The sequence below is a fragment of the Nipponia nippon genome, unplaced genomic scaffold (assembly GCF_047370975.1).
Source record: "Nipponia nippon isolate SJK-2023a ecotype South Korea unplaced genomic scaffold, ASM4737097v1 scaffold_10, whole genome shotgun sequence".
Lineage (NCBI taxonomy): Eukaryota > Metazoa > Chordata > Aves > Pelecaniformes > Threskiornithidae > Nipponia > Nipponia nippon.
Genome location: NW_028262291.1, coordinates 981,270 through 1,006,356, shown reverse-complemented (window position 1 = coordinate 1,006,356; position 25,087 = coordinate 981,270). Strand labels below are relative to the sequence as shown.

General features: G+C 49.8%; 1 protein-coding gene across 1 annotated transcript; it reads left to right on the top strand.

Moving 5' to 3' along the window:
- The first annotated feature begins 74 nt into the window (after positions 1 to 74).
- On the top strand, positions 75 to 17,049 carry IVD (isovaleryl-CoA dehydrogenase). Its single transcript, XM_087739955.1, has 12 exons — positions 75 to 241; positions 2,355 to 2,444; positions 4,297 to 4,348; positions 7,075 to 7,244; positions 8,696 to 8,789; positions 9,264 to 9,400; positions 10,647 to 10,743; positions 13,348 to 13,441; positions 14,341 to 14,422; positions 14,821 to 14,925; positions 15,596 to 15,668; positions 15,800 to 17,049. The coding sequence occupies exons 1-12, from the start codon at positions 101 to 103 to the stop codon at positions 15,931 to 15,933; spliced, it is 1,269 nt and encodes a 422-aa protein (XP_087596081.1). The 5' UTR covers positions 75 to 100; the 3' UTR covers positions 15,934 to 17,049.
- Positions 17,050 to 25,087: the final 8,038 nt, after the last annotated feature.

The window sequence follows — 25,087 nt, the reverse complement described above, 5'->3', positions numbered from 1 at the left end:
GGCTCGCTGTTACTGCCCGGAGGCTCGCCGTTACTGCCCCGGGGCGGGGCGGGCCGCTCCCCCGGGGGCCGGGCCGCGCCTGCGCGGAGCCGGGGCAGCCATGGCGGCGTTGGGACGGGCGGCGGTCGGAGCGGGGCTGCGGAGAGCGCGGCGGTGCCAAACGCTGGGGTTGCTGCGGCGGGGCTGCGCGGGGCTGGCGGTGGACGACACGGTTAACGGGCTGAGCGAGGAGCAGCGGCAGGTAGGGGCCCGCCGCCGCCCCGGGCCGCCCGCCGGTACCGGTACCGCTATGCTGGGCGGGGTTGGCCCCGGCCGCGGGGGTGTGGCCGGGCCGGCGGGCGGTGATTGGCCGCGGCCGCGGGGAGCCGGCCTATCCCCGGGCGCGCGCGGGGGGGGGGGGTGGCGAGGGCGCACCCCGCTCACGTGTCCGCGGCGGGAGCCGTCCCCGGGAGCTGCGGGCGGCGGCCGCCGGGGCAGGCCCCAGGGCAGGCCCCGCTCGCCCCGGCTCTGCCCCGCCGGGGGAAGGCGCCTCGTCACGGTAGAACACCACGGGACGAAGCCCTGCCTTACAAAAAAAGAAAAAAAATATATATCTCCTGCGTTCACGTTGGGCCTGTCTGATCAGAAATGGGAATCAGAAATATGATCGCCAAAGAAACAAATGGATTGGGTCTCGTCGCATCCTCTCCAAAGAAGCGTTGCAGCTCTCCCAGCTTGTTCTCTTGCCCAATGGAGGACCTAAGTTTTAGGATAACGGTTCTTAGCTTTACTGCCCTCTCCTGTGTTCACCAGCAGCCTACCACCGGCAGTCACAGCACTTGCTGCCTGCTGCCCTGGGGCACGGGGTGAATGGTGGCCTCAGAGGCTTCTGCTGGCAAAACTCTTTTCCTTGGTGCTCCTCAGGTCTGGAGCCATAGCCTGCCTTCCTAGATAATTGCGACAGTGCAAGCATATGGATGTACAAAATAAACTTACTCATTCTCGATTCTTTCTTACTACAGAATAATTCTTTACCAGGTTTGCGTTCGTGGTTTATAACCTTATCAGCTCGAATTAATTTGATGCTTCTTTGTGCTTCTACATTCGGCAGGTGTAAAAGGAGGAAAATATTCTTGTAGTTGGTATCTTATCTGGTGGAAAAGCTGAAAAAAATCAGAAATAAATCCTCAGTAATGCTAGTGAAGCTGTGAATTAACAGCACTAGCTTGTAAACTGGCTTAAAGTATCAGGGATATCCGTCTGAGTCTATCCCTCAGTCTCTAATTGATTAAGATTTGTAGTAGTAGTAGTATGGTTTTAAGCTTTTTTCTCTTTTAAGCTTTATGCTCAAGTTTCCTGCTGTCAATTTTGTAACAATGGAAACATATCTAATGTTTAAAAACATAAAAAAAAAAAAAAATCAACAGAGGGGACACCTGTGTGGTGGTACTGGAATCCGAGGTCTGGGCGGCCATGGGAACTGGCATACCTTTTGAATTGTAAAAAAGAGGCCGCTTTGGTTGTGGGGCTGAGAGAAGGGCAGGGAAGCCTGGGCGTGGTTTGGTTTGTTGCTTCTGCCCCTTCTGCAGGTTCTGGTTACGCAGCAGAGGCTTTCAGTCTCTAAGACTTCCTTCACCAGCATTAATTTGTAGGAATAAAGAACCAAAAGGAAAAATGGTAATATTAAGCTCTACCGTAATATCTAGACAAAGTTTTTAAATCTTTATATTAAAAACACTTAAAAAGATATTGTATATATTTTCTTGGTATGCCTACAGACTTCTGCAGAATACATGTATGTAAGTATTCAGATTTTAAAGTTTAGAAAAAGATTTTGAGGTTTTTAACTCTGGGAACAAGGAGCGTACCTGACTTGATCAAATTTTCCCTCTGAAGAAAATAGTAGGATAGCTAATGTAGCTCCAGTTTGATACGCTAACATGTTTTCATTAGCAGGCATGCTTATTACAGGCATCTGCATGTAATTAAATGAAGCCGTAAGCAGCTACTGGATGGGGATAGCACATCATAGGCTCTCTTCGTCGGCTTTCAAAGGTCCCTGACCAAAACCATCCCCTGAAGCCCTGGTGTGGGTAGTAGTTAAGTAGCATTTTCTCATGTTGGGCTAAGCCCGTTAAGGTTAAATGCTGAGAGGAACGTAATTACACCAGTACCTTCTCTTTAAAAGGCTGAAGGGTCTTTCACATGGTCTCTTAGCCAGTAACCTGAAACATCAGTTTCCTTATGGTCTTGTGCTTCTGGCTTTGGGATCCTGGAGTCGCCTGGCAGGGGAACGTTGGCAGTATCCTAGGGAAGAAGCCGACGCTATATTGATGAGATGTAACGTACGTGTTTCTCCTCGTCTCTTTTCCCAGCTTAGACAGACCATGACAAAGTTCTGTCAAGAGCATTTGGCTCCGAAGGCCCAACAGATTGACCAGGAAAATGAATTCAAAGGCATGCGGGCAAGTATTTCATGTGTGCATTTAAAATAGATGGTAGTGAAAGCCTGTCCGTACTTTGATCTGTACGTTGGTCCAGACAAAAGTATCCCAGTCCACGCCACAGGAACGTATGCACTAACTTCTCAAACTTGAAAGCCATAGAGAAAACAATTTTTTTTTATTTCCCATTTTATCTTTTGTTAACAAAACTTTCAGCAGCCTGGGGCAGAACCTAGCCAGCATGCAATTAAAAAAAAAAAAAAAAAAAAAGGATTGATAATGGTCTTGTTTGGATCCTTATCATGGTATTTCTGCTTGGCTCTGTTCAGACTCCTTCCCTAATATGTGCTTTGTATTCTCCTCGCCAGGACCCTATCCTGGACAGCTGAGTTTCCTCTCAAATTTGTTGTGAAAATATTGTGTGCAAATGCTGAAGCGTAGAGTTTGACTGTCGAGCTGAAACTTGCTTTCCTAATAAAACGACACATTCTGTGCAACGGGATGGCTTGACTGATGAAAATGAGACCTAACTATTGGTTTTCATAAGCTCCACAAGACTTAAAAAGCTCAGAACATCTGCTAGGATTTCCCAAGCTCTGATGTTGGCATTTTCAGGGATATATGTGCAGCTTTGAAGTTAAGTATATAAATTTAGTCTGGCGCACCAGATGTCATCCAGAGCTATTGAATAATACTTTTTGAAGTCTCTGGAGACTATTCGCTGATAATTATCTTATTGCTGGAGACTGAGGCCATGTGTGGTCCTCGTTGGTGACATCCTTTGCTACTGCATTATGTCGTAGCTTCCCTCTTACTCTGTGGTGCCGTGTGGCGGACGCAGCTGATGCGTATGGCTCGAGTCGGCCAGCAGCTCTGCGCCTCGACTCACGTGGCTGTCACTTGAGCGGTGGTGTTGCCAGAGTGACCTGGGTAACGGGCAAACGGAGGAGTCGGCGGTCTGGGAGGACAGCTTGTCCTCCAGCAGATGAACTTTGTAGCGTAGGTGTCCAACTATGCAAAACTGAGTAATGCTATCCAGTCCCCAGCTGTGTCTTGTGTCCTGGGCAGTCTTGAAAACCTGCAGGTTATGTACTCGAGCGGCCCTTGTGGCTTCAGCTCCTTTAGCTTCACAAGCCCAAAGCGTTCACAAATTCTCTGTCGTGGTCACCCTTTGTAACTTTTCTAGTACTGCCTGCGAGGTGGGCAGCACCTCTGTCTGCCCAGCTGTGACATGCCCATTTTTTTATCTCCCCCGAGGAGGCCTGCTGGGTTTTACTTATCAGTTTCTGTTTTACTAGAAGAGTTAAACTGCCAGCTAATAGAAACCCTTCTAAGTATTTCCAGGGATTCAGTCATGGATAACTTATGCTAACCTCTATTTGCAGCAGCCACAAGCTGATAGTCCTACACAGTGCTGCCAAAGCACGGTGACAAGGATGCATGAGGTAAAAGACAAGCATAAATTTAAGTCATAACAGCCTAAATTATCTTTAGCAAGAGATAGTATATGAAAGCCTAGAAGTGCGGTTTTTGAAATTAATGGGAGGTTTTAATTCATCAAAATTCTCCCTAAACTGGGCAATGAGTTAAATCTTAGGACCTGTCCTTCCAGAATTAAACTTAGGCTTGTGACCTTTCACTGAGTTCAACAGACTACTCACATGTGTAGCGTAACTAATGTCCTTAAGTTTGTGTGGGTTCTTAGTCCAAAGGATGGAGCTGCTGCTGCAGGAGGAATAGGTATAGATGTATTAATCTCCAAGATATCACAAGAATAAGGTAAATTGATATGTCTGGTGAGCTACCTGGGAAGACTTCTGATGCTGGTGCCCTGACTGTGAGTCTGGACTGATTGCTTCTTCTGTATTTGTAGGAGTTTTGGAAGAAACTTGGGGAACTGGGAGTTCTGGGGATCACAGCTCCTGGTAAGTCTCTTCCCACCTTTTACCTTCTGGTGGGTGATTCTTCAAACAAAAGGGAGGCTACTTAAACTCGCCCGTTCCCGTTCATAGCAGCCTTATCTGTGATGTGACATCCGTTTTGTCCAGAAGCTCCTATCTTCATGTTTTTTAAAAACTCTCTTAGGCAACTTTTTAATTTTTCACCGAATCAGAATCCTTTTTCCTTGTTAGACTTCTGGACGATTACAAAATGCTTTTTACAATTTAAAAGTACTGTTCAGAAATGGTTTCTCCGGATATAACGTATGCAACTGGAACACGTTTGCGCTTCTCCAATATGAAGCGTTTGCCGCAAGTTTTGAAGAACGCAAGCTATAGATAAAAGTATCCTAGAACAAACATCCATCTCTAATCGGAGAAGTTAGAGGGTATAAAACAATGCTGTGAAAAGCTGTGATAACTAATGGAGAGCTGACCACATCCAACCAGTCAGAAAAAATCAGGGTAAATCTCATTCAGCCTTGTCCAGGTTAGTTGAAAAGTGTTTTGATTCATGTTATAGATGACTGAGGCTGCTCTGGTCATGCTGAATGCACTAACGCAGTGTAATGAGGAGAAGCCCTTAGTGCAGAAAAGCAGCCAATGGGGCCTTTATTTCCCCGTCGTAAAGTCTGTGTTTCTGGATGTGCGTGTGCAAAGGCTTCTGCAGAAGCAGGCTGAATAGCAATGCGTTGAAATAATGCCTCTGCATTTCTTTCAGTGGCACTGAGTCTGCTTGAAAGAGTCTGTATTTCTGCTTTCTTTCTCTTTACTCTTCCCAATTTACTGCTGCTCCTGTTTTTTCTCACTCTTACCTTCTTTCTTCTTTGATGTTGTGCCTGAGGCTCACAGCAGTTTCCCACACTATAAATAAGCCGTCCCCTCATGAGTCCTGTCCTTCCTGATTTCCTCAAAGATTTACCTCTAAAACCCTCCTATGCCCAGAATTTTTTGCCTTATTTTTGATTGTATAGCTATGTGCAGTTTCTTTATTGGCATTGGTTTTGTTGTAGGGGGTTGAGACTGGGAAGATAATGTGAAATCTTATGAGGGCGTATGCTCAATTAAATGGCATCTTTGGGCACCAGTGGATCGGGTCTTTTAAGAGAGCTTTTTAAATAACAGGGCTTTTTGTTTTCTTTTTAGAACTAAGAAAGCTATGTTGGTTTGATGTGATTTTCCATTTATTTTATAAAGAGCTAAGTTAAGAAATGCAAATATGTAGCTACCATGGAACGATAATAAAGGCATGTCATATATAAAGAGTAATTTTGAAAGGGCAGCTTCATTCTAAATCACACTATGGCTTGTATTATATCAGAAGTTGTCTGGCAGGATTATTTTCTTGTACCCCTTGCAGTACAAAGCAATCATGGGCCAGTACTGCTTACAGCAGGCAGGTACCTTTCCTTTCTTGAGGCAGTAGCACCAAACCCATCCGTTCTAGAGGAATGAATAGAAAACTCTCTTGTTTTGGCATGTATGAGAAATCATGCATTTCAGATTTCAGAGGGTGAAGAGCCCTGCAGATAAAGACAGGAGTCAGAATGAGCGGCCTGGGAGGAAAGACTGCATCTAATGCCGGTGGCTATGGTGCTAATTTGACGCGTTAGGGGCGGTAGCCCTCTCTGAGCCCAGGCTAGGCACTCACCCCTTTGGTCACTCTGAGCGTACAAACGTATTTGCTCTTACCGTTGTTGCTGCTTGCTTACAGCATTCATGTTGATGACGAGTAAGTGCTCCCGGACTACCTCCCCGACTCGTTCGCAGTGTTTATGTCCTCCTGGTTTAGTTCTTCTCTTAACAGTGCAATCACTTGTTTCTTGCCTGTAGAGCAAAGCTTTTATTTTGGGATGTGACTGTATTTGTGTGTGTATAAGTGTGTGTGTAGGTATGTGTATGTATATATTTATGTAGGCTGTCAGCTGCTCAAGGGCATTATGCATTTCTCAGCCTTCTCTTTTTTTCCTGCCTTCTCTCTCTCCCTGTTCTCCTGTGTGCCTTTCATCTTAACCACCAGTTTTAGACTCGGCTCAGTGTGCCTCGCTAGATTCCCAGTTACGATGGTCGTGCTGCTCCGTCTCACCTTGTCCTCTCTTGAAGTCCACATTCTTGCCACTGTTGAATTACAGCAGTCACATCTGCAGATTTTTCTCATTCCAAGTCAGCCACCCATCAAAATGCTGGTCTCCTGCACATTTGTGGGCATAGAAAAGTCCCTGGTGCCCCGCTTTTTGAGCAGTTTGAGGATTCCTCACTTGTTTAGGGGTCCTTGTTATGACAAACGTATGGACTTTACAAACTTTGCCTGTGTTCCTTTGTCCCCTCACCTAATACAGGTTGCCACTTTGGTTTAATCTTCACGATAATATTAAGCTTGCACTTAAGTATGATTGACAAGAAGGACTCGCTGTTGTGCAAGTGTCAGTAGCATGTTTTGGATGTATCCTTATGCATGTTATATGTACAAAACTGCTGTAAAAGTAAATTGTGGATTATGCTGAAGAGGTAACATCACTGTGCCTTTAAGATAAGAAAACTGAAATTCAGAGAGGATGGGGAAAGCCAGAGGTGCCCAGCTCAGGGACAGTGTCAGTCAAAACCAGAAGCTCTCTTGTAAGTGTCTTAGGTCTCATTCAAGACTGAGCCTGACCCTGGGATCTGGTGCATGATGTACTCCGTGGTGGTTAATGTGAGGCTTCTCTTTTCAGTGGAATACGGTGGATCTGCTTTGGGGTATCTGGACCATGTGCTGGTGATGGAGGAAATTTCTCGTACATCAGCAGCTGTTGGGCTTAGTTATGGTGCCCACTCAAACCTTTGTATCAACCAGCTAGTGCGTAACGGCAACGAGGCCCAGAAGAACAAGTACTTGCCCAAGGTATGTCACTGGAAGAGGGGGGAAACTGAAAAGCGTTTGGGTTTTGGCTGCATGCAAAGATGTCTTTTTCACGGTGTGTGGCATTTTAAGCACTAGCTGATTTCAGTCACCCAACCTTTAGGAAATACTGTACTTGCCAAACTTGCCCTTCTCTAGCTTGTTAATTTTTGTCCTGGTAATCCATATTGACCTTGGCCTGTGCCAAAGTCCATGTCTGTAGGCAGCATAGTCCAGCTTTCTGGAGCTGTGTTACTAAATGAGGCTTTGAGGTGACACTGGATGACATTCTTCCAACTTCCCAAATTGTTTTGAGAGTTCTGAATGAAGCTCACTGCTTTCCTATTTTATATTCTCCATTTCTCACTGCCCAAATGCCTGGTTTGCCTGTGCTAATTAACAACATGTGAAACTTCATCACTGGGGCATTGATGTTTGTGACTTGAAAGCATGTTAAACAGATTTCAGTGTTTCAATGGATGGAAGAACTTAACTAGTACATTGAATCCCAGCTACTGAAAATATCAGTGAAATTATCAGTGCAAGAAACTTGATTTAAACCACATGCAGAGTACAGTATCGCTTCCTCAAAGCGTTGTGCAGCCTGCTAATATGTAACCCTGAACTGTTCTCATTGCTGCTCAGGTGTATTTTAATGCCCTTGTTCACTGCCTTTCAATATGAGATGTGTGATCACTTTAGTTCTTACTTGTCTTGGTTCATGACAGAGTACTTAATGGTACTTAACTAGTTTTGAGCATATCACGGAGACTTCTGTAGAAATGCACTGATGGATTGAACTGGTTGAACATGTATCTTAAACATTGAGTCTGTTTTTAAAAAAATAGGAGATCAAAAGGAGGAGAAGACAGATAAAAGTACACAGGGAGAAAAAAAAGGCAAGGAGAAAAGGGCAGGATGAAAGGAACAGTGAAGAAGCAAGAGCTATGCCAGAGCCTGGTATGAGCAGGCACAGAAGGAGGGTGTCCATCTGCTACTGTAGTGTGAGTGTGGGGGGACCAGGCTATGAGAACATTGCTGAGAACTTTGCAATCTCTTTTCATCCCCCTCATTGGCCTTTTGTGTTTAACAGCTCTTGTTTCTGTAAAGGGGCAGTCATGAAGCGCAGAACAAGGAGCTTGTCAAAGGCATATGGCTGCCTGCATGGTTCTTCTGGCACTTTCCTGGAGACGGTGTTTCATAAGCAGGGCTGTACTTATCTGAGTCATCCTTCTCATCCCACTGTGATTTGGTTCTGTTCCCTCAGCAGAGCAGCACAAGGGAGCTCCCTGCTAGGACTCTACCGGCAACAGCAGCTCTTGTTTGCAGTTCTTGCGTAGAATAGCTACCGTGGAGATTCAGTGCAGAAAAATAAAATGGAAGGCGGGCTAAAGAGGGAACAGGAGCAATGTTGCGGTTCTTCCTCCCTGTCTTATATTTGTCTTTTCTTCCAGCTAATCAGTGGGGAGCACATTGGAGCTTTAGCAATGAGCGAACCCAATGCTGGATCTGATGTTGTGTCCATGAAGCTGAAAGCAGATAAGAAAGGTAAAGCCTCTCGTGTGCTGCCTGGATAGATAGCCAGCATAATTAACATCTCCTGTAAATTTAGACTAACCTCCCCAACACCACTGAGATATGGTGCTTAGTCTTGGGTATACCAGGCCATGTTTGCAGGCTCGTGCTGCCTCCCAGGAGATTCAGTGTGTGATAAAGCCAGGTAGTGAAGACACAGACAGGGTGGATGGCTGGAGGTCTAAAAGTGGACTTCTGATTATGGTGGTAGAGGTTGGTGGTATTATGGAGTGAGTGCTAGGTGCCTTAGTTTGTCAGGCATTTGTTAAACTGTCCTTGGACTGCAGAAATGAAGGAAATAAGTTTTCTTGAACTTGGGAAGGATTTGTGCATGCTGTTTGTGGCGGTCTTGAAGAACGTTCTTGGAATCCTGTTTTGAAATAAATGGAGTGAGGATATAGGTGTTGCTCTGTTGTGACCTAACAGATTGCAGCTCTTTGCTCCTAGGAGACTACTTTGTTTTGAATGGGAACAAATCTTGGATCACCAACGGGCCAGATGCAGATGTTCTCATCGTTTATGCTAAAACTGACATTAATGCTGTTCCAGCCTCCCGAGGTATAACTGCGTTCATTGTGGAGAGGGTAGGTTTAATAATTCTCACAGGCTTTTTGGAGTGTGGTTTTTAAAGCTAATTCCTTCACCCTAACTGGCTCACTTAGAAGGCAGCTAGTTTTCTTTCTGTAACTGTCAGCCCCTGCTTCCTGCCTGAATTTTATAAACCCATGAGATGAGTCCTCTGCCCCAGTGACATGGCGTACTGCACCGCCAGCTGGGCGCTCCTGAATTTTGGTATCCAAGCATATAGCCAGTCTTTTGGGCTAGAAACGTGGACAGAATGGACAAGACTCTAATATAGAAGGGCTTACTTGTTGCCGAAAATTGTCAGAGATATTGGAGGCCTTGTAAATATGTCCTACTATCTCATTATTTAACTTGGGGGGGGGGGGCGTTTAAAGCCAAGACATTAAAATAGCTCTATTCATTTCTTCCCCTCATTTTTGTGCACTGCCCCTTTGGAATCCTGAAATGACCCAAACATGGATGCAAAGCAGAGCAGGCCAAAGGGAGGAGAAATGGGCTGTTCAACGGGGAGCCCTTGGAAAACATGAATCTATTGGGTTTTTTCTTCCCTTTTTGATTATTTGAGTCTATGCTCTGCACATCTCTGTCACCACAAGGAAGACAGGAAGCTGTAATAAAATAAATGGTTCTGGAAATACAAAATCTGAGTTCAGTAAACCTTCTGATGGACTTAACCTGACTTAGCGATTAGAATAGCTCAGTTACTGGCAAGGCTTGCAACCCTTGCTCTAGGAGGGTCAGTCTTGGCAGCTGTCCGAGTAATTTATTTGTTTAATATTTATGTGCATTAGAAAATGGATGCACTCAGTTCATATGTGGCCCCACATGTGTGTGTTTCTCTGCTCATTTGCTTCCTCTGCACTTGCACTTAGACCCGCTCTTGTTCCCAGAGTGGGCAGTTCACTTTGACTCCCTTCTGGTACCCTGCGCATGTTCATGGGGTGCAGGTCCTCATGGGGACCACCATGAGGGCGGTGAGGCACTGGACCAGGTTTCCCAGAGAAGCTGTGGCTGCCCCATCCCTGGAAGTGTTCAAGGCCGGGCTGGATGGGGCTTGGAGCAACCTCGTCTGGTGGAAGGTGTCCCTGCCCGTGGCAGGAACATGCTTCCATGGTTGGAACTAGATGGTCTTTAAGGTCCCTTCCAACCCAAGCCATTCTGTGATTCATGTGGTCAGGGAAGTGTTTTTATTTAGTCTGTCAGAATTGAGATTTGAAATGTATTTTTACTGTCTTGACTTTGCAGGGAATGCCAGGTTTCAGCACAGCCCAGAAGCTTGATAAACTGGGAATGAGAGGGTCTAATACCTGTGAATTGATCTTTGAAGACTGCAAGATCCCCGGTGAGTTGGGTTCAGATCATGGCAGGATGCATGTAGTGGTTTCCTGTCATCTTGATCAGATAAATTGGATCACTAATTACATGCATGTTCAGACTGTGATCTAGAGGGCTTTGCAGATGGTTATCTGCTCTTTGGCAGCCTCGCAGGAGAGCTGGTGAAACTGGAAAAGTGCCATCTGCTGTATTGCAGTGAATGAGCACATCCCTTATTAGGTCCCTCCTGTTTCACCCTCATGGACCTAACTCTTAACCACTGCTTCTGCAAAGCCTAAGTGAGGCTTCCAAACTTGTTCGTTTCCACTAGAGCTCCCCATCTTGTGTATAGGAGAGCTTTTTTGCCTTGGAGGTGTTTCTTCTCCAAAATCACTGGAGGCTGTCCAACACACTTTTGGTCTGCCTGTAACGTTTCTGAGTTCTTTTGGGGTCAGGGCCTGAAAGTGGACACCCTTTCCCCCATTAGTTAGTACAGCAGGAGCCACTGTAATGGCCATTTTTTTGTTACTCCAGTGGCTATTTTTGTTGATTGATAGAAAAATTACAGCCTCTATATAGCAAGTGGAGGAGATGCCTTATCTGAACTCATGAACATCCTAATTGTGTATCTGCAGAGCAAGTAACTCTCCTGCCCCCCGTACACCACCAAAAGCTGCTTTGCAGTGAGTGGAAGAGTTTCAGCTGAAATCTGACATTTCTAACTTTATTGGATCCTTCCACTCTGAAATCAGAAAGGCCAGTGCCCTAGTCTTCAGATCATCTCCTGGGTAATCATCCGTACAGAACAGCATGTTCTCATGGTAACAGGATTTCCATTTTCTGATAACTCAGAGGAGCACATCACTGCAGCGTTGAAAGTTAACACATTTTGCACTCCGGCCATTAATGCCGCTTCTGATCTTCTGCCTTGGAAGCTGAACCAGTTTGATGCCATTTCATATGTCTGCAGGATGTTTCTCTCAGATCAAGATGTCCTCTAGCACTGCAATTCCGTCCACTTTAAAATGCGTGGGTTTCACTGTCAGCCATGCTCCACTGAGTGGCTGGTGTTTTTCTCATAGTAAGTGTTGTCCATGGATTCATTCGGTCATGTTGCATTGCTAAAAGTTTGTTCAGAGCCCCAACATTTTTTTTTTTTCTCGCTGTGATGCATGGCCAGCCGGCCTGCCTCCCTTGTGCAGTCAGAGCGCGTATCCTTCAGCTCACCGCATACCTAGCCATCCCTTTTCCCTGGATGTACAGGAAAGCGTTCAGGCTATTCGGTCCTTTTTTAGCTGTGAGATGTCATTACTCATGAACAGCTTTGTCACTTTATTGTTACTGATGCTGGTGTTTGTGTTCTGTTCTTTAAAGTAATGTTTGCTGTTAGTATTTTTCTTTCTTGTCTGCGGGGCTTTTGAGCTTTTTCTCTGAAAGCCAAGCTTCATTCTTCTTCCTCTTTCTAGCTCCAATATTATGGTGATGGCTCTGCAGAGGCTGCACTTCTCCGTACGCTACCTCAACATGCTTTTCAATAAGCAGGAGACAATGCAGTCCACGAGCTTCTGCCACTGAAAAACAGACTATTTATTTCAGGAGACTATCTGCATGTGTCCAAGTCCTGTCTCATTTTCACTTTGCATATCACACCTCTCAGATCTCTTGTGATCAAAGCCTGAAGTATATGTCAGTTCTCCTATATGGCGCGATCAGTGGATAATCTCTGTCCGTCTACAAAGCGCAGTTGTTAGGCTTTAAGTTCTCTCCTGATTGTAAGAGATCTCAGCCTTGCTAAGATGAGCCTTTTGTTCCTGCTTCTCTTTTTATACTTGTTAACATCAGCACATGCTTTAGATTGTCCCAAAGTGAAACGGTTTCTTGAGGTTTTTTCTCAGCCCATTATCTAATGTGGCTATTTCCCTGTTCCATTTTCAAAGAAATAATATTTGTCTTTTAAAAATGTTTATTTATAACAACTGCAATGTTCTGTTCACCCCTCTCACAGAAGGGGGATAATGATTGTTCGTATTCTCCACTCTCAGAAGGCTAATATATATCACTCCGACGTGTGATAAGTGGTGAGCTTTGACTGCTTGCCTGTGTAAGCTTTGGCTCCTGTATTGGGAATGCTCAGAGAGGTGATCCAAGCATATCAGACCAGGACCTGCATTCATTTCAAATACACACTGAGTAGACATCAGATGGTAATGCTGACAGTTTGGGTTAGATACAAACTAATGGGATGGTGAAGGGGGCTCCTGATTTGTCCTCCTAGGCTATTAAGTCTCCTGTTGTTGGTGGTACAAATGCCGAGCTGGAAGATCTCTGGAGAGCACCTTACTCTTTAGAATATAGACAAGAGAATAGCAGTGATTGTAGATGCACTTTATAACCCTTTGCTGCCTTTTCCTTTTCGGCTTTTGTTGGATTGAAAAGACATGTCAATGGCAGGGAGTATATGTGTCAAAACCCCGCGCCTGTCTGGCTCATCCTGCACGTTTGTGTCTCAAGCCAAAAAGAAAGGTGAATGGGACTGGAAGCTTGAATCCTCTCCCCAGCGAGCACAGGCCCTCTGACAACAGCTTCTCTTAGTTTTGCCCATAAGTAAATCGCTTTCCTTTGCCGATTGCAGCTGAAAATGTCTTGGGGACGCTGAGCAAAGGAGTCTACGTTCTGATGAGTGGATTGGACCTGGAGAGACTCGTGCTGTCTGGTGGGCCACTGGGGTAAGGGTTTCTCATCTTTTATAGATTGTGAGGCCAGAAGGATCCTTCACAATCACTGAGCCCAGTGGGTCTCCAACTGGGGTTGCAGCTCTCAGCAGGATGCATCTTGGCTGGAGAACTGAGATCCTGGGGCAGCTTCTGAGAGAAAAGGAAGGGCTGGGCCACAGACCCTCCAGAGCATGCTTTTGAAAAGATTAGTCTTGATGTAAACATTTCCAGAGATGGTAAATCTGCCTTGGGCACCAATTGCTTGCTTGTGTGTCCCTGCAGTGCATATTACTCTGGGAATAACCAGCTTATTTGCATTACTCGTTCCTTAAAATCTGAAACACTATTCAGACTGTCACATAGAAGGACCACTGGACTGGGTAAAGGGTTTGTTCTTCATTTATTCAGAGCTTAAGCTCCCCAGTAATTATTTTTACCCTACAGCCCTTTTGTCCTCTCAAGTGGTCTCTCTGTACTAATCCTCATGTGGAAAAACCATCTTCCACAAAGCAGAAGGAGGATTTTTCACCCTTATTGCTCTTGCCTACGCTTTTTTATGGGATTGGCTAGTACTCCTTGAGTTGGTGGTCTCTGGAGATGCAAGGCAGCACAAACCGTCCTGGCTACAGTTGTAAGAAAGCTCTTCAACTCTTCGTCTCAGTCCCTTGAATTAAGAAGATAAGACCTTACCACAAGATGTCCCAAATGAGCACTATGTTAGAGCACTAGGGAGGGAAATGGGACCTTTGGATTTTACTCTTAGCATTGTTTGAGTGGGGCTGTAGGAAGAGAGCAGCATATCATTTTAGGTGTAAGAACCTTTTTGCCTTAGATCGTGCTTCCAAGGTTTAATTATTATTATTTAATGGTTCTGTTGTTTTCCTTTTCCTGCATATCTGTGCTTTTCTTAGGCTGATGCAAGCTGTTCTTGACCATGCGATTCCATACCTACATGTAAGAGAAGCATTTGGGCAGAAAATTGGCCACTTCCAGGTGAGGCAGAAAAGGAATTAGGCATTTTTGTCATCTTGCTTTTCTCTTTAAAAATGAGAAGACAAAGAGCTCTGTCATGGGAGAGCTTTGCATGGAGAAGGTTGCCTGGAGTTTGTGCTGGGGCTGCATGATGTAATGATGCGATGAGAAGGTGAAAGGATCTCTGGGCCTGTTTACCTGAGGCCACTGTTGGTGGGTGAGGGAGTGCGGCTGACATCTGGGTGTCTGTGAATCGGTAGAACCTCCGGCTCCCTCATATATGTCTGCTGAATCCATGTCTTCTCATTTGTCTAGTTTCTCTGAGATAGTTTGGGGAATGGGTGATCCCCAGTGCTCATGCAGAAAATAATCTTCCCCTCACTCATGCTAATGCCTCTCTTGTCTTCTGCAACGCGCAGCTCATGCAGGGCAAAATGGCCGATATGTACACACGGCTGATGGCATGTCGGCAGTATGTCTACAACGTGGCAAAGGCCTGTGACCAGGGCCATTTCAACGCAAAGGTGAGCTTGCTTCCACTTGTGTCTGCTGGGGAAATGCCTTTCCCTTTGGTCTCCAATCGTGAGCAGGGTGGAGGTTCTGTACTGGGGGTTAAAATGACTCGCTCGCAGCCCCAAGTGCTTCCCCCCCACCCCAAAGAGAAAGAAAGCCTTGTTCTACAAGGCAACAGATTTAGCAGCATCAGTAGGTGTTTATTGGAAGCCCAAACACAATATCCTGGCTATTGTAAGGGGCTGTAGCAGTCGTTCCGAGGTGTTGTCATCTCCACAACTGGCACTGTCACGACACCTCTATCAAAGGAGGGGACCGAGTGTTTAACAGTTGGAGCCCAGAGCCCTGCATCCCAAATCAAATCGCATCCATCTCCTGTGGGTATGATCTGTGTTCGTGAGAGACCGGCTCCCCTGCTGCACTCCTTTTTTTTTTTTTTTTCTTCTTTCTTTTTCTCTCTTCATGTGGCCTTTACAGACCTGACACAAGTGTTCTGTAGTGACAGAACGACTGCTGCAGCTTCTTGCTCGCTGGGGAATGAATCCTGTGCCTTTGTGATCAAGTATTTCCAGCTTGTTAGCAGATGTCTGTAGAGTAATGGAAAGGTCAGAGCAACACGGAGATTGGAGAAGGGCAGGTGACACCTTTGCTGACTCTGTCATCATTGTTACTTTCCCTTAGGACTGCGCTGGAGTGATCCTGTATTCAGCCGAATGTGCTACCCAGGTGGCTCTGGATGGGATTCAGTGTCTGGGTAAGTCACTGGCAGTGTTTGTCGCTTTGAGTGATTGCTGGAGAGAGCCAAGCACCGTGCTCTCTCCCATCCCACCCTCAGCCCCTGGAATCAGAGCAAAGAAATGACTTGTGACTTCTTCTTGGTTGCAGGTGGGAACGGTTACATCAACGACTACCCGATGGGGCGTTTCCTGCGTGACGCCAAGCTCTATGAGATAGGGGCAGGCACCAGTGAAGTGCGCAGACTTGTCATTGGCAGGGCCTTTAATGCCACTTTCAAGTAGCGTCCACCAGTGGAGAGGCAGCACCCTGACCACCACGAGGCCTTTGACCGTAGAGGCTGGAGCGCACAACCCCTCGTTCTTCCTGCTTGTGATTCTGGGATCGTCACTTGTGGACTCTGTTCTGCCTGCTCTGCGAACAGATGCTGCTGGACTGGGCGTTGACAGAATGAATCAGACCGTAGCATGGAAGGAAAAGTGTGGGTTTTTTTCTTTCTTGTGATCATCCTGATTCATCCTGTTCATGAGCCATCCTGATGCTCAGTGTTACAGAGCTGAGGTTCATCCAGAGGACACATCGCCATCGAAGCAGGCTGGTGAGCTGTATGCCTAGAACAAGAGGCAGCCATTGCTGAGCATGAAAAGTCAACCCCCCCAAAAAAAGGACAATGAGGGAACAATTTTGTTCTTTAAAAAAAAAAAAAAGTGTCATTAAATAGCTAGCATTTAGCATGGTACCACTGGAAGGTGAAATTTCCCATTGTGACCTTCCGATGGGATTAACAACTTCCCTTTTGGGAACCTGATGCCAACCACATCATGGGGGTGGCCGTCACAAACACTCAAGCATTGCTGATGCGCAAGCAGTGTTTAGGTGATGATTCCTAAAACCTCGTTAAAATAACACATCTGTTTCTTTGCATACTTCCTTTCCTATTCCTGCTGCTTCTCAAGCTATTTCCGTGCAGCCCCAGGTCTTTGCTGCCCTGATTGACTGCCTCCCGCTGTGTTATTCAGTCAGAGGTGTCACCATCCATCATTCTGGGAACAGTTGAAACGTCAGACCTGTATTGTGACATCCATGAATGAAGCAGGCAGGAGGAGGTTGACTTTTTGGGTTGGGGTTATTTGGGTTTTTTCCGAAGGTTGTTCTTTTGGCAAAAGCATGTACTCGCGCTCCACCTTTGGTTGGCTAGAGAAGTCAGAGTGAGCGCAGCAGTATTTGTGGGTGTTTTCAGTGCATATTATATACAGCAAATTGAAGTTTACCTAGCTTTATTAAAGAAAATTGCACAGTATACTGCCAGCCTTAAAGAGTGAATCACAAAGAAAAATGGGATGTTGTAAATATGACAGAACAATTAATTAAACAGTTGCCATGTAGGCAACCTACCAGCAGTTTTAACAAAAGATCTTAAAGCTTTGTGGGTTTTTTTGGTTGTAGCTGACATCTGCCTGTACTAGGTGACAGTAGACTAACGTAGAATTTTAAAATGCCTCAGACTGAAGAAAAATTCACTTTCCTGAATTGCCAGGTAGGTCACCAAGTGTTTATAAAAGTCAGTTACAAAACTTCACTGACAGCTAGAAAGAGCTTCTAAAGTCATGGTGGTAGTGCCTTCGTCCTAAACTTGGTGTTTATTCAGCTGCGGTGGGTGCCGTCACTCTGGGAGTGTCCCGGGGCTTCATTTTCAGCCTTGATCTCTGGATGGAGGTAGCAGAGGGTGGACAGAGGTGGCCTGACAAGAACATCTTGTTGAGCTGCACCTGAGAATGCTTTGGAAATGAGCTTTGAAGCACAAGTGAAGCACACTTCACATGTTGAAACACTAAGTGCATTGCTGTACATTAATGTAAGAATTTATGTGACCCGGCATTTATATTTTATCACAGAATGATTAGAGATGTCATCTTCTCCTGTACGTGCAAGTGCCAAAACCGCTGCAGTTGCTGCACCCCAGTCTAGTGTCCCGTGAAAGACCGAGGGCAGGAATTTTCAGATTCGCCCGAGCGCCTTGGGTAGCCGATTCCTGCTGTGCTGAGGAAGGGCAGCTGAGCAGCCCTAAACCCTGGAGCCCTCGTCCCTCCCAGCACGGCGGCTGCCGGTGTCCTGCCCCGCAGGCTGTGGCCCGGGCAGGTGTGCAGCGAGCGGTGCTGCAGGCTGTGCTGCGGAGCCCCTTGCCTCTCTGTGGTGGCTGCAGGTTCTGTGTCCCAGTAAAACAGCGAATCTAACTGGAGAGGTGGTGGGAGCACTTGCGGGGGTGGTGAGAAGCACAGGCACAGCGTCTCCACCACGTATCGGCAACTCATGTCTTACCTGTATGTTCTTCAGCTCTTTAATACGGGAATGAATCACTGCAATTTTCCTTGAGGACTCTCAAAAGAACATAGGAGTGAATCACTGTGTTACGACCTGTCTCTGGCCAGAGGAGCTTCTCTAATGAGCGTTAGAGCCGTGTCAGGATGTTGCGAGATTCACATTGTGTAAAAATAGGTTTTCTAAGCTGGGAAGGACCCACAGATTTTTAAACCTGTCCTGTAATATTGGAGAGGTCTAATTTTTCATACACAATAAATAATGCCTTCACTGCCTAGGCTGATCAGCACCTCAGAGTTAAAGGTAAAATGAATCGATGTCTCACGCCCCGTGGGCCAGGCCGGAGGGAGAGATGCATAAATCTTAAGCGGGGTTGTGTTAATCAAATCTCGCTTCCAGAGCAGCGCTGCACGGGCCGCCTTGGGAAGAGGCCGGCTGAGCAGGCTTCACGGTGGCGTAAAAAGAAGGGCTGGGGAGGGCTCTTCAGGGCATAAGGGTTTTAATCTCTGTGTGATACTAATAAATAAGCTTTTGCTGGGTGGCCGGTGTCCCTGGGGGCTGTTTCCCAGCAGACCGCCGGTGCAGACCTTGTCTGGTGCCCACTGCAGTGCATCTGGGCTGGCAGCAGCAATGGGCACAGCCTTGCTTTCCCTTCTCCCTCCCTCTTTCTTACCAACCACAGCTTTTTCCCCTAACTCTCATTTGTTGAAAAAAATATATTTATAGTGGTACACCTGGGCTGTGCCTCAGGCCTCCTCTGGAGAGCAGCAGAGCTAATAGGGAGAACAGGCACGGGCGCTGTGCCTCCGGACAGGATCGTACCGGTGCCCGCTCTGAATTGCGATGGCAGTCGTCCCAGCCTGACAGGCCTTTGGCCGATGGCGGGGTTGGATGTGCTGCGCCTTCCCTGCTTTTCAAGATACTCGCCCTGTTTGCAGCTGGCTGGCTACTAAGCAGAGAAAGCACGGAGAGCGGAGGGAATTACTCATGAAGGTAAACACAGAGTTTATTTTAGCAGTGTGTATAAAATGTGGGGATTTTGAACGAGGCAGGTCTTTTTGACTAAGGAAGCGTCTCGTAGCTTATTGGGAATCCACGAATGCTGCCTGTCCTGGGAAAGGCAGGACTGAGAACCCGCAGCACCGCCAGCCGAACGAGCGCTGCGGTACTCCCAGAGATGTTTCGGATGTGTAAAGTATCTGTCCTGTAGCGGCTGGGTAGGTTCCACAGGTGAGCAGTTTACTGATTTCTTGAAAGAAGAAAAACCACGCTGGGTTCCCATGCTGAAGCTGCTGCCTCCTGGGGCATCCAGCTCAGGTGATTTATTTCTCGCTATGTGTGGTCAGAGCTGCTCTGCTGCTTGTTCCCTACAGTTGGACACGTGATGGAAGAACAGCCTGAGCATAACGTCCTGAAGGTAGCAAAGCTCTAAGCTCTGGCTCAGTTTGATCTCTTACAGGTGAATTTTGTAGCTGAAGGCTGCTGAGAAACGGCTTGGCTTGGACCTGAGGATGTGCTAATCTCAGGATCTCAGTCGGCTGCAGCTGCTGCGGCGGGGCAGGCGTGCGAGGCCAAGGCTTTCACAAGGGAGAGCGGGTTCTTGAACTGTGCTGAGCCCTGGAAGGGCAGGGGGCCTGGGTCGCGCCCTCCTGCCCAGCGTTCCTGCCACCGACGCTGCAGCCCCGCTCTCGTCGAGCTCCTCAGCTCTGCAACCCAGCTGCGATGGGCGCTGACAGCATCTGCACGAGGAAGCTCGTTCTGTGTCTGTAATCGATGCCCCTTTGCTCCGCGAGTCCTCTCTGGAGCTGCCGGCAGGCAAAGCCAGCTTGTCGTGGAAAAGCTGGGCTTGTGCTGAGCTACAACGCTGCCAGAACAGGTACCGAAACGTATTTGATGCAGAAACTCATGTCAAAAGGAAAGTGGAAGATGTAGTGGAGAAGACAGGCCGTGACATCTCGGGTGTCCTGCCTCGTGCTTCTCGGGGCAGATAGGACCATGGCTTCGCCAAGCCGTGTCCAAAACTGGAGCTTAAACAGAGGCCCGCGTTCGTGGGCATGCCCACGGCGTCAGGGCAGTGTTTGCTTTACAAACACGCCAAGGGCATTTGTTTTATAGCGTGTCTGCAAGGTAAAAACTGCTGTGGAGGGGTTTGGCTGCAGCGAGGCCGGCTGTGCTTTATATCAGAGACTGTTTGCAAAGGGAGCTACAGCTACGGGGTGGGGCTGAACCGTGGTGAAGCAAATCGCATCGAGTCCGGCAAGGTCAAACCACGCCGAGCTGATCAGGATGTGGGAGAGGGACCCGTGTTTGCACGGCATCCCGGGCAGGGCAGTCGTTGTCCCCGCTTCTCAGCAGGGACCTGTGTGGCTCGGTTTCCCCCCAAAAAACACCTCCTGAGTCCCGCAGGCGCCTGCTGGGGCTGCCAGGTGGGGTTCCCAGTCCGCCGCGTTGCTGGAGGAGCACCTGCTGGCTCCCCGCAGAGCCCCTGCGCCCCCCGCTCCGTCCCCACCGCCTGCCCCCGGGAAGGAGGAACCATCGCCCGCTCGCGCCTATGCCTGTGTGCGGCAGAGGATGCGGTTTCTCGCCTGTGGGGCTGGTCCACGAGGGGAAGGGAGGCTCTGGTAACCTGTGGGGAGGATGATGTTTCCCTCCTGGGCCCGGCTTTGCTGCGCAATTTCAGTACAGGGTGACACATAATGAAAGTGTCATTGAGTCTTGTTTTCACTGCACGGAGATGTGGTGAGGCCAAGCCCTGTGATGGTGCCCGAGCATCGTGCAGCGCCTCGCTCTGTCCCTGCTTGCGAGCATCCCTCCTGCCCCTGCCTCCCTCGTGCAGCCCTGTGCAATGCGGCATTCAGCAGCTCTGCTTGTTTGGGCTCTCGCTTGCCCTGCAGCCCTCCCCGGGGCTCCTGGCAGAGCTCGCTGCGGTTAAACGTCACTGACGGAGCAGAGCCCTGCTGCTGTGTCACCTCCGTGTTTCCCACATGTGGGTGAGCTGGTTTCTTTGCCAGGGTGGGGATGAGAGCCCGTGCAGCCGCGTGCTCTTACTGCCATGGATGCAGGCAGAGAGGGCACGATCCCCTACGTCCTGCCTGCGCCGGCAGCCGCTCGGCCGGGGCCGTTGCAGGCAGCTGCCAAGGGGGGAGCGGATCCTCCTGCACAGCTGTGCTGGGCCACGCTCCCCCTTGCAGCGAGGCACCCGCTCTTCCCGAGCCGTGGCCGGGCAGGAAGATTAGAAAGAGATTTCTTTTCAATATATAAAAGAATTCACAACTGTGAAGGGGAGACAAAAACATTCTTGAGCCGAGGGGACAATATTGTGCGAAGGGGGAGCGGGGATTACTGTAGCGGAGCCCAGGGTCGCACCGCTTGCACCTGCTGTTTGCTGAAAGGCTGATGCTGAGCAACAAGCAGCTGATGCGGAGGCCCAGTTGTCAGCCTGAATGGGGGGAAAAAAAGGCTCTGATCAGTGCACTCGCCAAAGGAAATGGCAGGCATCCCGTCCGCCGGGCTGGAGGAGGGAGCGCTGGCGGCGGGGGGAGAGGAGCTGGCTCCCCCCCGGCACGTGGAGGTCTGGGCAGCCCCGGAGGCGAGGGTCCCGCTGGGGATTCGTCATCTCAAAGGGATCCAGGAGAAACGGGGCGATCCTGAACCCCCGAAGAGGATGAGCTCTCCCCAAGCCATCCTGCTCGCTCCAGCCCCGTGCTGCCACGGTGAGCGGCCTGGGTGGGACGCGTACCCCCCAAACCAAGCCTCTGGGGCAGGGCTGCTGCAGGACACCCTGCCCTTCGCCACCGCCGTCTCCCGGGCAGGAGGATCTTGCTGCTCCCGGTCGCACGTGGTGCGTCAGCCCTCTCTGGTAGGGACAGCGACAGTCGGACAGATGTGCCCTGCGGCATGAGGACCAGAGAGTGGCACTTGTTTCACTCGGCACTGTCACCCAGGGGTGCCTCGGTGCGAGCCCAAATCTCTCTGGGCTGTTGGATGAGCACCGAGACACCCCGCTCAGCACCTACCCCATCGGAGCATCGCCTTTGTCCGAGCAAATCTCGCATGCAGCAGGGCAGAGAGGGAAGATGGAGTTTCTGGAGGGCGTTTCAGTGGACTGACGGGCTCCGCACAAGCGCGGCTCCCTCCTGCGCGGGGATGTCTGGTGTCAGAGCTGGGACAGCCTGGACGGGAGATTTTCCAGCCCTCTGCAGAGCTGGCTGCAGCTGCCGCCCTTGACAGAGGCGGGAGCATCTTTCCGCAGCTGCTAAAGGGATGAAAATAACTCGTGTGCCCCGGGTGTCTGCAGGGCGAGGGGGATCGTACTGGACCGATGCTCTCCCCGTCAGCCAGCCATCCCCTGCAGCGGCTGTGCTGGGGCATTAGGAAACGCACAGCCTGTGTCCTCTCCTTGCCTTGCTGCAGAGCAAGGAGCTTCGCCAAGGTGAGAACGAACCCATCATCAGTCTGAAGAAGCTTGAGACCCCCAGGAAAGGAGAAAGCAGCAGCTGGCTGGTGAGTCCAACCTAGAGAAGAAGAGCCAAGGGTCATTTTTTCAGCCCAGCGGGGTCCCTGTGTGATTCAGCACCGAGGTGCTCATGCCAGCACGAGAGGTGGCTGTGCCCAGGGGCTGGCCTGTCCCTGTCCCTGCCGCCGGGACCCACTCAGGAAACCCGCGGGGACGATGTCTCTTGCTGCATCCCTTCCTTGGGCACAGCCAAAGCTCGCGGCAGTGGCCGGGGAGGTTTAAAGCCAAAAACCCACCTGGGGCAAACCTAACCGGGCAGTTGCTCCCCTCTGTGCCACACAGGGCTCTGTGCTTTGGCTGCCAAGCCTCGGGAGGCTGTTTGTAGCACGGGCTGTCTGTCTGGCCGCCCTGGTGGTATTTCTGTCCTTAACGGCTGCACGGGCGATGAGGCAGCTCTCACCAACGCTGCAGGAACAGCCTTCATGCAGCTCCTCTGGGGCCTGCTTCGCCAAGGTGCTGGCGTCATGCTGCTGGCTGAACGCGCTTGCCCGGGCCTGGTTTTCCCAAGAGCCAGCGTTTCCAACACAGCTTTGCAACAAGCTGCCCGATGGGACTGGCGAGGGCTTGAGAAACTGCAGGTGAGCTTGCAAACCTGCAAGAAATACAGCCCGTGGGGTCGGATCCTGCCCTGCTGGCTATGTGCAGCCGGGGCACAGGGCATCTCGGCGGGCTCCAGCACCCCCTGGCTCGCGAAACAGCTTTGGGGTGGCTGCCCGCAGCTTTGGGGCGGCTGTTTGCAACAGGCAGAAAGTGGAGCAGCCCCGAGGCTGCTCTGCTTTGTGCAACCACCCACAGCAGCCCCCATCTGCCTGTGCAAGGCCCGGGGACGTGCAGAGGTTGCCCTGTCACCTTTGGATGCTCTGAACTATACTGTTGGGATGGGGAGATGGTAGGTACGTGCAAAGGGGATGACGATAGGGTTCTGCAGCTTTGCAAACGGGGGGATCAGACCCAAACCCCACGCACCCCTGACCAGCTGCCGACCTGTCAAACAGCCTCCAAGCGCCTCGGAGGGGGCGATGCCGCCCACACCCAGCAGGAGAGGGGAAAACGGGAGCTTGCTCCTGTGCAGCCGTCCCTGTGCAACACTGCCTGGATGGCAGAGGAGAGAAATGGCCTTTTGCTGACTCTTGCAAGCACAACCTGTTAAAATGCCCGGGACTGGTGCTGAGAGGGGCACAGCCCCACGACCGCGGTTCTCCACCCCCAGCCCTCCAGGCTCAGCCCAAGTCCCCCGGGCTGGGGCAGCGCAGCAGCACCCCAGCCTTGCAGCAGAGCCCAAAGCGCCGTTAACGAGGAAGCGTGGCAGCGGCGCTCCTCCTGTTTGATTTTGCAGGTCCTGCCCCTCTGGCTGCGGTTCCTTTCCGGACCCATGAGAACAAGAGAGAAAAAACCGGCTCATGAAGCAGCGCGATGCTGAGCCGGGTCCTGCTGCCAGGGGCGCAGCCCGTCTGGGGACCGTCACCAGCACCACCACCCCTCTGTATGGCCGAAGAGGTGGGTCAGGCTTGGGCTGCCTCTGCCCCAAGCCCTCTTCCGATCTTCCTGGCATCGGTGTAACACCAGGGCGATCCCGGCAATATTCACGCGGGTGTAATTTGGACCAAGCCCCCAGATCCAAGCAGGGCTGCTCGCAGAGCGAGGTTGAGCTCAGCCCCGAGCCAGCAGCGCTGCCTGGCTCTGCACGTGCAAAACGAATGAGTGCACCCACTTAGTTCTGTCATTTATTAACGCTGAGCAGAGGCAGGTCTCATCCAGATGCTTTCCAAGCCTGTGCATAGGGAAATCCTGCTGTGAGACCACTGAGCTATCACCTGTGTTTCAGGGAGTCCCAGAGCCCATTAATAGCAAGATTTTGCAAAGCATCGCCCTGGGAAGCATCCCTAATCCCTGTCCTTGCACATGTGACGCCAGGACAGACGGACCTTTGCCCTGGCCTTGTGCAGTCTCTGCCTCCCCCACATCAGGACAGTTGGAGTCTGTCTTTAAACTATTGTAAGGGGAGAGGTTTGAGAGGCAAACCCGGACCCAAAGGTGAATCTGGAGCCTATTTCTAGAGATAAAAGGGCGTTAAGGGCACTTTCTCTCCTGGATCTTTACGGGGACCATCTCCCGCGCCCCGTGCTGGCGCAGTCACGGCTTGCTCGCTCTCGTGGCCCCGCTGAGACGCGATGCTGATCCCTCCGCAGGGATGGCCGTGCCCGTGGGAGCCGCCGGTATCCGCCTGGGGCTCGGTACCGCTTTCTCCCCCGCAGAGGCGGCTGCTGCCGCAGCACACAGAGGCACCCGCCCTCCTTGATGCTGACTCAGCACAATTTGGAAAACCAGCTATCACCAGCAGCAGAGAGGTCTCCCTGCAGCTTTCCACCCGGCTGCTTTTGTTATTAGAAAACCCCTTTATCTCCATACGTCTGTTTTCTTCATTGCAGCATCACTCAGAAGCCATAGGCAGGGTCAAGCCCTTTTTGCCCAGCGTCCTTCTACGCACATCAAAACCCCAGCGCCCACGAACGCCCTGAACCTGCTGCCGGCAGCGCATCGGGTCCCTCCTCCTCCGTCCCCCATCCCAGCCCCAGGTTCAGGCTGGAGGTGAACGTCCCCAG

What these genes read in the sequence shown, in the direction of transcription:
- IVD (XM_087739955.1), top strand. Translation starts at nt 101, where the DNA reads ATGGCGGCGTTGGGACGGGCGGCGGTCGGAGCGGGGCTGCGGAGAGCG. An exon ending in AGAACAAGTACTTGCCCAAG is followed by an intron (nt 7,245 to 8,695) that starts GTATGTCACTGG and finishes CTTTTCTTCCAG; the next exon opens with CTAATCAGTGGGGAGCACAT. An exon ending in AGAAAATTGGCCACTTCCAG is followed by an intron (nt 14,423 to 14,820) that starts GTGAGGCAGAAA and finishes TGCAACGCGCAG; the next exon opens with CTCATGCAGGGCAAAATGGC.